The 11,172-nt window shown below is 43.2% G+C and overlaps 1 protein-coding gene across 3 annotated transcripts; it reads right to left on the reverse strand.

The window, feature by feature from the left end:
• Positions 1-3,649: 3,649 nt before the first annotated feature.
• LOC116941677 (androgen-induced gene 1 protein-like) lies at positions 3,650-11,172 on the reverse strand. Of its 3 annotated transcripts, none has more exons than XM_032952991.2 (7): positions 11,049-11,172; positions 9,142-9,409; positions 5,512-5,664; positions 5,303-5,404; positions 4,855-4,970; positions 4,168-4,319; positions 3,650-3,960 (listed from the first exon to the last, which is right to left on the reverse strand). In XM_032952991.2, exons 2-7 carry the CDS (start codon positions 9,298-9,300, stop codon positions 3,920-3,922), a joined length of 723 nt encoding a protein of 240 aa, XP_032808882.2. In that variant the 5' UTR covers positions 9,301-9,409; positions 11,049-11,172; the 3' UTR covers positions 3,650-3,919. The 3 variants fall into 3 exon arrangements, with proteins under 3 accessions (XP_032808882.2, XP_075922628.1, XP_032808883.2); XM_076066513.1 differs by lacking the exon at positions 11,049-11,172 and adding an exon at positions 10,824-11,029; XM_032952992.2 differs by lacking the exons at positions 5,303-5,404; positions 11,049-11,172 and having other exon boundaries at positions 9,142-10,799.

The following is an 11,172-nucleotide window of genomic DNA, read 5'->3' on the forward strand; positions in this document are numbered from 1 at the left end:
ATTCATAGCGTCTTTTAAGCTCAGTGCGAGGCGTGGAGAGCCTTGACAAAGGAGGTTACCTATCAAAGCAGGAGAATTTAGCATTGAAATAGCTGAGGGATTAGCTTGTGACAGAAATAGCTGTGTTAAAGTCAAAGTTTACATATCAACAGAGGCATTTATTTAATGGACGGTAAAGGCCTCCAACTACCAACTATCATAAAGTAAACCGATGTGAAAAAACTAAATCTATATTACATCAATATAATAAATGTACTTAATATATTCTTCAATAAGCTGAGCTATTAATCACAAAGCAACTGGGTATACACTACACTATATAATGAATACCATATAGTAAACCAATAAAAAACAAAATATAAGCTCCCTCAATGTTATCAATAAACTCTATATACTCTCCAATCAGCTGAGCCACCAACAATAAGTCGTTAAATATCAATGCCATATAGCGAAACATGGTGTTTTTTTCCTTCCCCTCAACGCCAGCACCACGGACAGCGACGTTCAGGCAGACTAGTCAATCCATGCTCGGAACGGAGGAGGGGGGAGAGGGAAATAACTACAATGCGCTGTTATACTCCATGTTATAAACCATACCATTAACCGTGGTGCGAGAGGTATTAAGAGGCAATGCCAGCGAAAGAACTGTGGTCTGACGGTCACCGTAAAATACAATTAATTAAGAACCAAAATGGTTTAAAACATCTTTCCAATGGTTACTAAGCCAGAATCCATCTTCTCGGTTGATATTGTCTCTGTGCTTGTATATGTGGATGGCCTCATGAACGAATCTCTCATGGTAGCCAGTTGGCTGTTTGTGTTACAGTCGAAACGTCGTGAGAATTTTATTTTATTACGTTTTCTTTTATTATTTTATTATTTCCCTTCTACGTGACTTTACCAAAAGCATCAAGAAGAAAAAAAAAGTTTGTTGTTTGTAAATGCTAGCAGGTCCAGCATAGTGCCCGTGTCATTTCGTATTCTAACAAGGCTTTACCAAGGGAACATGCAGCAGTTGTTTCCAGGTAAATTATTTCCGATTTAAAGGGGTTTTATAAAACCAATCTAGCATGCAGTAGTGAGGAACCATGATCAGATATTCTCTTTCAGAATATTTAGATTAAACCCCACATGATTATAAACACACGTGGAAGGCTGCACACCACCTAAATGACATTGGCTACTGCAGATCAATGTTTCATAATAATCAAAAGATTGATTAGCTAAAGCACCTTCCCTTAAGCGATGATTGTGTATTGAAGTCATCTCTGATGCGAGGGTTATTTGTTTTGTAATCATTTTTTAATGTGTCTTCATCACAGCAGGCTTAACATTTTCAATTAACCTGTTGCAGTATTTTTCTATGCTGTTTTCCCCAGTGTTTTATGCATGTCCATAATCCAGTAAAGACAGTGACGTTTACACATTTAATAAATCCACTCCGTTTATAACAAATTATTTCGTGAGACAATTGAGACTGAATGAGTGTGCATTATCGTGATACTTTAATAAATATTTAGTGAGTCCAACTGAGTCGCAGACGTTGTTCTTCAGAGGCAACACATTTATCACACAACACGTATATACAAAAGGGGTAACTGCCCCTTTACCAGATACAGCCAAGGGTGGTGACCACCCAGCTAACTACACTACCATACAGGAGCTATGGCTACGACGGACCGGACCCCCACTTGGGTCCCGGGCCACGTGTTGGTGCCTCTTCAGACTTGGAACGTGGAGCTTCCAGCTTGCGGAACGAAGCGACCCCGGTCTCTGTCAGGGACCCACCTTATATCCTCCCGGGCCGGCTCCGCCCTCGGCCCCGCCCACCTTCGCGAGCGTTCCAGCTCTCTCTCGATCCCTCTCGAGAGCTTTGCCCGGACACGTGATTAAACCCCCCCCCCCCCACCACCTGGAGGCCTCCCTATGGACACTCCAGATCACGTGCCTACGGGGTCAACCAGAGTGCCATAGCCCGGGGCAACCCTTGCCCCTGGGCTGACATTCTCCCACTCCCCCTTGTGGGAGCCCGCACTGCACGCCATGCGTGGCGCCCTCGCTATCCCAGCGCTCACCAAGCCCCGCTAGGGCTGGTACCACTCCCGCCTACGGGGTGTACGCGTTGACGGCGCATCGCACGCCGTGCTCTGCTAGGGTAGGCCTCGCTCAGCAACACACACGGTGCTGTCCGCGATGTAGAGACATCGCACGCCACGGCCCTCCAGGGCCGGCACCACACAGTGACATACCCAATGTCACTACACATATATAGTGCACACAGCAGTAAAGTAAACCAACGGCACACATTCGCTCCCTGCTTAGCCAACCGTGCTAATTGGAGGTTTCCAGAAGGACCGAGGTTGATTTTTCTATAGAGGCGTTATTTTTAAATGCATACTTTACAGTATTCACACATGTTATTGCAGCGATGGTTTTGTCAATGAAATATGTGAAGGAGAAATGGATAGGAGATAACGGTACTTTACTTACAAAGAGGATTGACATCTTCTCTGACATTGATTGAGTCAGTGATCCAGATGAGTGTACGCCTCAAGAATAATCGTCAACCTCGGGTTTCACTATTTCACACTGACGAGTGAAATAGTGAAAACTCTGTTAAAAGTTCAAAACGTCATTCACCAACGTGGTTATTTGTACTCTTTGTTTTTCTTTCGGTAAAGTCACATAGGTAGAAAAATAATAGATCACGACGTTTCCATCGCAACACAAGCAATCGTCATCAGGTGGAACAGATACAGCAGACATGTCAGTAGTTCTCCTGCTGTATCTGTTCCACCTGAAGACGATTGCTTGTGTTGCGATCGAAACGTCGTGATCTATTATTTTTCTACCTACGTGACTTTACCGAAAGAACCAAAGAGTATTGATTCCTGCAGTCACGAAAGCTTCAAATCAATACTGCAATTTAGTCACTGTAGATCAGTGTTCGTCACTCCAAGGCCCGACAATAAACAACACGTGACAACACCCCCCCCCCCCCCCCATCATCAACATCGTGCTGCTGTCAACCCCCCCAATTGTTTCAAATGTGTGGCAGCCCTCACACCGGTGTCTTATTGGGCGAAAGTGCCCCCCTTAAAAAAAACTAGTGCAGAACACTGCTGTAGATGTTTTCCTGTATTATACTTGTCCCCCCCCCAATAAAATGGTTGTTACTTTGCACGTGTTACTAGATGCATGTTCCGAGTCACCTATCTCACGTGATCACATTGTCCTTGGCACCACATCCTGCCGTGTAAATAGGAATTGTCATAGGTTCTGACCTTTGCGTTAGAAACTCTGTTGGACACTTTGATCTGGTGTGGCACAATTGGAGGGTCGCACTTTACAAATTATACTGAGTTTGGTTGAAGGATCTGTGTGTGTACATCATTTCTGTCAAACACTGGATAAGGCCCTCCCCACACTGGGAAACGCGAGGGTTTTTTAGCCATACTTCACTACGTTGGCCAGTGAAGGTGGGGGAGGGGAGTCTAGGTGTTGGGGCATAGGTAAAGTACAATGGATAATCTGACACTGCACCTTGCTGACAATGTAGCTCCGTTGTATGTGCACAGTTGTGTAATACTAACAAGGTATTTTCAAGTGGCATAGTGCATTTGTTACGAAGCCAGTCGGTACATACAAATAGAGGAATGCAACATTTTATTGATAGTAATGAAAAACAATGTTGGGCTTTATTCCATCAAACATTTCAAATTCTTACCATATACAATAAAAAAAAATATTTCTGATACTATCGTGTTGGCTATGGTAATGTGATTCAGTGTGCATTGTTGGAATGATGTGTCCCTGCAGTCCATTGTGTTGCACACACGTGGTTGTGTGGTTACTGTTGCCTCCTCGTCCATTGCTTTATCGTTACCAGCAGATATTGATTGCTGATTATAAAAGCTGGTTAGCCTTTGTATTCATCTTCCTTGATTATTTTCTCCGCAACTTTTAGGAATAGAAAAAAATATAATTATTGTATTTATTACATTACACCAATGAGCTTTCGGTCTCATTTTCCACCACTTGCATTCATAACGTCTTAATCCAGCATAGAGAATGTGAATCTTTTAATACAGGTTCATTGAAATGTGAAAAGACAGCAGTTGTTGATGGTGTAAATGTTAACGACGTGGCGTTCTAAAATTCACTCACCCCAAAATAGATTGTTTAACTTCTTTCCCAGGATGTAAAATCCAATCAAAAGCATGAAGGAAGAAGAGAAAAATATGACCCTGGATTCGAAGCTCATTTCATTCAGAAATGGGTACGCCCAGATGCCAGAATAATATTTAACCCAGAGAATCCTGAAAATAAAGTGCATCAGGTTGTTTAGGAGATGTTATACTTATTACATGTAAAATGAACATACACATGCATTCGGGACATTTGATATACCCCTAGAGTCATTGTGGATTAATAGAAATCTGCCGAGCAAAGTTACAACGAAATACTCGTTTAATGTCTATCCAAAGTGCTGTGCAGTCAGGACATGTCTGCAGTCAGGATTGGTTTCATCCGTCAAATCCAAACCCATTCACTTTCCATTCAATCGTTTTGCACTCGCCAGGAACCATTATTATTATTTCCATGTGATGGCCATTACATTTGTATATTTGATTATGTTCATTTATGCATTGAGGTGTGTTTTGACGTTAGAACTGTCACGGCACATTTCATTTTGAACTCGTGAAACAATATACATTCTTAAAATGCGACTTGTGGCCATAAAATGTGTTGCGTTTGGTCACCATGCTCTTGGTAGGTCTGCCTGCTACAGTAAGTGTACATGTTAAATTGGTGAAATCACCAATCATTTTAAATATCCCTAACAACACTTACCATGACACATAGGTGATGAAGAAAGCAGCAAGAGTTGCAATGCCTGCATTCTTGGAAGGGTACACGTGTCGTGTTGCATACATCTCTACCAGCAATATTGGTACAATGGTGGTGTGCTGTGAAATAAAGGGAGATATTTTAACATTGCTGTTCATTGTGGACAAACACCTCTGAGTAAATATTGGAAACTATACTTGTAGGTACACATGTGCTTATAAATGCGATCTAATTGTAGGTTATAATTTTGTGGCAAAACCCACACGAGCAGATAAAAGGCACATTTATTAAGTTTTACACAATGATTCACTGAGGTGTATTACAGTAACATCTAAGTACTGTTAGCAGCAAAGGCCGACTGCGTTCAGCATATCTCCAATTAGCATAGTTGGCTACGTACGGTGGGAAAGAAGTTAAATATACATCTTAAGTCAAAATCTCAGCACATTACCATCGCGTGATTGTGCCACTGCTGTACAACAACGTTCAGTTTCTTCGGGTACACCAGCTTATGTTCGTTGCCATAAATTGTCCAGATTGAGGTCATTACAAACTGGTAAAAAAAAAAGAACAACCGTGAGGGTATTCACATATTTTTGAGTTTAACAACAATAAGTGTTAAACCTCAGAGGGAGAAATATGCGGTGCCTCTTAACTCACCACTGCCAGAGGGAATGCCAGGGTGGCAAATATGTTGTCTCGAAGTTGCGTCAATGTTTGCAAGACCTTTCCCTTGTTTTCCTTTCCTTTTCCTTGGATGAGTGCCAAAATATCGACCGACACGCAAAGACCAAAGTAGACCAACTGGAGAATCTGTGATATTAGAAACACAGCATTGTAACATTTGCAATGCAAATTCATATTTTATTTCACATCATTATACAAAAGCCAAAATATGGGATGTCTTTCACGTACGTTTTCTGAAATGTTTTCTTAAAGTCACATCCGAAATAAAGGGGTGGACGAATGTTCAAACCATGCGATGCTTAAAATGTCACCAACAACGTATTTTTTTCACGAGGACATTGTATTAGTATAATGGGACTAAACTAAATCTATCACACAATTACTCTAGATGCAAATTGCTATACTTTTGCCAAGCAGATGTTCAAGTCTCGCCCATTGATTTACTCCTTTGAAGAGTTTTACTACTTAACTGCTCACCAAACGAATTGGTGCCTCAAGCACCCTTCTCACTCAAAAACGGTGAATAAATCTAACTTGCAAAAATGTTCAGATACAGGAGTACAGTACCCCGTTATACATTAATTCTATTAACGATGATCCATTATTACGTTCGTCATAAATTAACACCTTTGTTGTTTGACGTTTTGTTTCGTGATTACGTTTTTGTTTTATTACAAATATTTCTTTGGTGGAAAAACACTAAAATACATTTAGTAAAATGCACATTATGTCGTTTGTCTGTGCGTGCATGCATTTTATAGTGTTCCAGGCCGTTTTGGCTGGCCATCGCGTTTCATAGCATCACCGGTTGCTTACAAGCCACGTAGTTGATACTCCTGTGCGTTCCACCAACGCTTTGGACTGAATGTTATTCCCCAACAGGGGGAAGCAAAACGCTCCTTGTGCCCCTCTCTTACCTTGCCAGTAACAACCTCCACCTCTCAACACCGAGCCGCAGTGCAACCTCAAACGATGTGCATGTGAAAATATTCTTAGTTGGTTTGAAAAGTGCTTGAGTAGTTTTTGGGTGGCTAAATATTTTCTTAAGTTGGATGTTGTGTTATAATGTTGTAGAGGAGTAATATGGGGACGTGACATCATGCAGAGCTCAGGGAGTCTGGAGAGAAGCCGGCTGAAGCTGTGGAAGGTGCTGCTCTCCCCGGTCGGTCGGTGTTGGCTGATCCCCCGATCCGACTCGAGGGAGAGAGCCCAAGATCTAGCCGAGCTAGGGACAGACAGAGCCGAGGGTCCACGTGAAGGACCCAGTGTAGGGCACCTAGCCCTGGTGGAAGTTATCACAACACCCTATTAATAAACTGGCGCAAGCCCTTACCTGAAGACCTGCCTCCTCGTCATCATTTGCACCACAACAATCTTACGGGAAAGTACGTTTCAATATACTATATTTCACTTTATGTACATGTTTTGAAGAACGCAGCTCAGACGTGTATCGAGGTATCCTCATATATATCATGGTAAACAGAATAATGGATGTTTAGTAGCCAGGAGCAAGAAGGGTTTTGGAAAGGTTTCAAAACTATCGACCACAAGCATGAAAAACAGGAAAAATACCAGAACATTGTTCGAATGTAATGTCTACTTTGGTTGGCATATAAAAAAATATCTATACTTAGCACTTTATAATGGCCACACGTCAGTTTAAAGGTTAAGAATTGTTTTCCAGTGACTAAACAATGGGTACAGATAGGTTTTTTTAAAGTGATATCTTCAAAAAATAAAGTAATAATTCTGTTATATTTGAAACACATAATTATTTATATATAGTGTGATGCCCTCCTCACCCCAATGCGTGCTGTTACTACTATGCAGTCGATAGATGCTACCACTATAGGCCGAGCGGGCGGCGAGATCGTGCCGGGGGGGGGGGGGAGTCAGGGGTAGCAGCCCAGCCTGCCAAGGTGTCACCTCGGCCGGCTGGGCAATCTAGGTGAGGCCGGAGGCTCTACACGGGACTAGGCCTCACCACGCCACTGTCAGGTGAGTACTTTGTGCTATAGAGTCGATAAATACTGCTATAGAGTCAGCATGTACTACTGTAGTGATAGCAGGTACCACCACAGTCGGTATGCACTGCTGTAATCATAGCACGTACCGCCAAAGTATGCACTGCCATGATCATAGCTGGTACCACCACAGTCGGTATGCTTTGCTGTAGTGATAGTACATACTACTATGGAGTTGGTAGATACTGCTATATACAGTTAGTCGATACTAAAACAGTCAGCATATACCACTACGGTCAGTAAATACTGCTACAGTCAGTACATATTACTATACAGTCAGTAGATACTACTATGGTCAGTAGCTACTGCTATAGCGTCAGTAGGTACTACTATAGAGTCATTAGTTACTGCTATACAGTTAGTAGTTACTAATACAGTCAGTAGATAGTACTGTAGGCCCAGTGGATACTACTACGATCAGTAGTTCCTACTGCATTGAGTAGATAGTACTGTAGGCCCAGTGGATACTACTACGCTCAGTAGTTGCTACAGTCAGTAAAAACTACTATATAGTCAGTAGCTACTACTGGCTCGGTAGATACTACTGTAAGTCAGTTTATTCAACTACAGAGTAAATAAATACTACTTACTTTGTTGTATGGAGGATGTGTACGTATATAGGCCTACGAGGGGGTAAATATTTTTCTTAGGGGGAAGGGGCGACAATTTTCGATAACCTTTAAATCAACTATTTACCCTCCACTTCAACTAAATCAACTATTTACCCTCCACTTTCTATACCTTTTGGGACTTCTGCAAGCTTCTTATTATTTTGTTTGTGGATAAATGGACAAACGGCCCTCCGGACTTTCACATTTGCTTGCTTTTTGTCTATGTATATGTTAGATTTTTAAGAGTAGTTTTGAAATATATATTTTTTGCCCGATCAACGCCGGGTACTTCCCGCTAGTACATTATAAAGTGGGTAAAACTTGACGGGGAGGATCCGTGGTGCTGCAGTCAATGAATGCACCACAACCACCGCCAGTCGTCACCACGTCCCTTGTGCCAGGCTAGGTGCACTTCCGAGGCCACGTGGAAGTGTGGAGGGCTCTCTTGCTGACAGTTTCACGGGACAGATCCTGGTGCCCGTGGCTCCATTGAGACGACTTGCAGATGCGCCACCTGTTGCTCCCTCCTGTGAATGATTGCACTTCAAAGACAAAGACCCCCCCGTTTAACCTTTCACGGCCTGTTGGGGCAAGTTTTCTGTTGGCAAGTAGAACCTGTGAAGGCCGGCACGGCACACGAGCGGGTGGGTGGCCAACACCACCCACGGCCGCCTTTGTCTCCCCAGTGGCGATGTTTTATTTTCGACCTAGGGGAGGCCCATGACCGTTTCAGATGATAATCGTCGTTTGTGATGGTGACGGTGAGCGAGAATCGAACTCGGGACACCGGGTTCGTAGCGCAGCCCGATAATCACTACACACTCCTGCACTTTACACAAAGACCCCCCCTCTATATAGCCTAAACAGCCTCTCTCGGTGTCGTGGGGGAAGGGGGGGGGCACGTGCTTGTGCGCGAGTGACACCTGTGAAAGCCACACACACACGGACGGACACACGGACACGCTCACCAAGTCGATGAAGGTCAGGTACTTCCAGTGGCCTCCGTAGCTCAGCGAGCCGGGCAGCGTGGCGGCGTTGTCCACGTGGAGGCTCACGGTGGTGCCGTACCACGCCGTGGCGGCTGCGTGCAGCGCCAGCAGCCCCGTGGTGCTCGAGCGGCCAACCATGTGGATTCCTCTTCGTCTTCTTCTTGTTCCTCCTCCTCTTCGTCTTCTTGTTCCTCCTCTTCGTCTTCTTCTTCTTGTTCCTCCTCTTCGTCTTCTTGTTCACTGCTTCCTGGGTGCTCGGTTGAAAATATCAAAGAGCAGCTGACACGATTGATCCCACGCCACCCTAATGCGTAACTAGGGATGTACCATGTTCGGATTTTTTGTTTAAAGATCATTTTAGACCCCGGGTTTGTTCGCCACGTGTAAGTGTAAATTGATCGCTCTGCTTTGCATACTTTTGGGTTTTTTTTTAAAGTATATGGTGCGTTCTATGAGCCTAGTATTTTTTTTTGTCATGTTAATGAACGACCCTTGCCATTTGAAACATGCATGTTGTTGATGTTGCTGCGAACAGGTTTCTATGGTATGACCAGGTCCCTCACCCCCCATAGAAAATGAGCATTGCCCAATGGGTTTTACCTGTGCCAACGTAAACCTATAAACTCAAATCTCACTTCCTTCTCGGTACGGGATGGTTGTTTACTGAGCATCTGAGCAAAAGTGCGTTGAAGCTCATCGGATTCAACCAGTATTGATACAGATTATGTTTTGTTTTGATCAGCACCAGGATACGGTAGTCATTGAGCCTATGAATTGTATTGTGTTAAACATTACTCTTCTTAAATGTCAGCGGATGGGGGAAGAAATATATGTTGACACTGTACTAATAAACCCCTGACCCTCCTACCAATTGACATTAGTGAAGCAGACGATAGTGATTCAGCTACATTCGCAAGTAAACCATAGTGAACGTAAGCACAATTTAAATATATTGTAAAATGGACTACATTGTGCTGGCTATAATTGTGTAGTTATGCACAGTTGTAGTATGCTGTTTGTGAACCTTAACCGTGATGGCACATAAACCAGGCTATTGTATGTGCAGAGTTTAAAATAAACATATACAAAACAAGTACACGTGTATGTGGGGTTTTTTTTCCAGCAGTACGGACCACACCAATTGAGCTTGGGTCTTTGCTTCACGAAAAATTGCTGGATAGAGTATTGCTTTTCGCATTGGCAACCCAATAGCATTTGTTGAACAGGTCCTGACTACCGATGACACCCAGAAACTCAAAACCTGTCCAGAGTATATAGTACTTGCTTCAACAAATGTGTTTGGAAAAGTAATATTCCCAGTTATTTACCCAGCAAATGCTCCACTGACTTCATGTCGCTTCTTTTATAAGGAGGTCCCTGCCAAGTTATCTCAGTAGCTGGAGCAATGATTGACAATTACACTCCCAATGGGAGTAATTCGCGGGTAACTTTTCAAATGTGTAAACTGTTGTAACCATGACGCCGACACACAATGGCCTAACTCTTCGAATGAGATGACAGAATGCTTTAATTTCCTCTGCAAAGCAGACAACGCGTACGTAATTGTTACTACAGCCGCAGTAGTAACCAGGGCGTCCGCGAGATTCAAACTGCGGACTAAAAATATCGTAAATTGTCATGAGGTAATACAGAACGGATACCTGTTTATTTGCTGTAAGCCTGTAACTAAATATATCGCAGTCACCACATTATCCAGCACTGTTGCTTTAGCGATGAAGGGGAAAACAATGGTTATTGTATTACATGAGACTAAAACAAGCCAATGGCATGTAAGAGACCCGTCTTATTTATTAGACCAGCAGTACCCCGCGTATTTGCAGGGATATTGAAAGTCATGAGATGCAAACGACGGACTCCAGCCTCACCTACGTTTAGGCCGCGACTCAACATAAACGCCAAACATCAACCTGAAACGCGCGTTAAATAACGGGGCATGAATGCAAAAAAAATATTCATGCACAGCCGGGGGGGGGGGGGGGGCGAATCATA

The sequence above is a fragment of the Petromyzon marinus genome, chromosome 12, assembly GCF_048934315.1.
Source record: "Petromyzon marinus isolate PM22_M1 ecotype Great Lakes invasive population chromosome 12, UKy_Petmar_22M1.pri1.0, whole genome shotgun sequence".
NCBI lineage: Eukaryota > Metazoa > Chordata > Hyperoartia > Petromyzontiformes > Petromyzontidae > Petromyzon > Petromyzon marinus.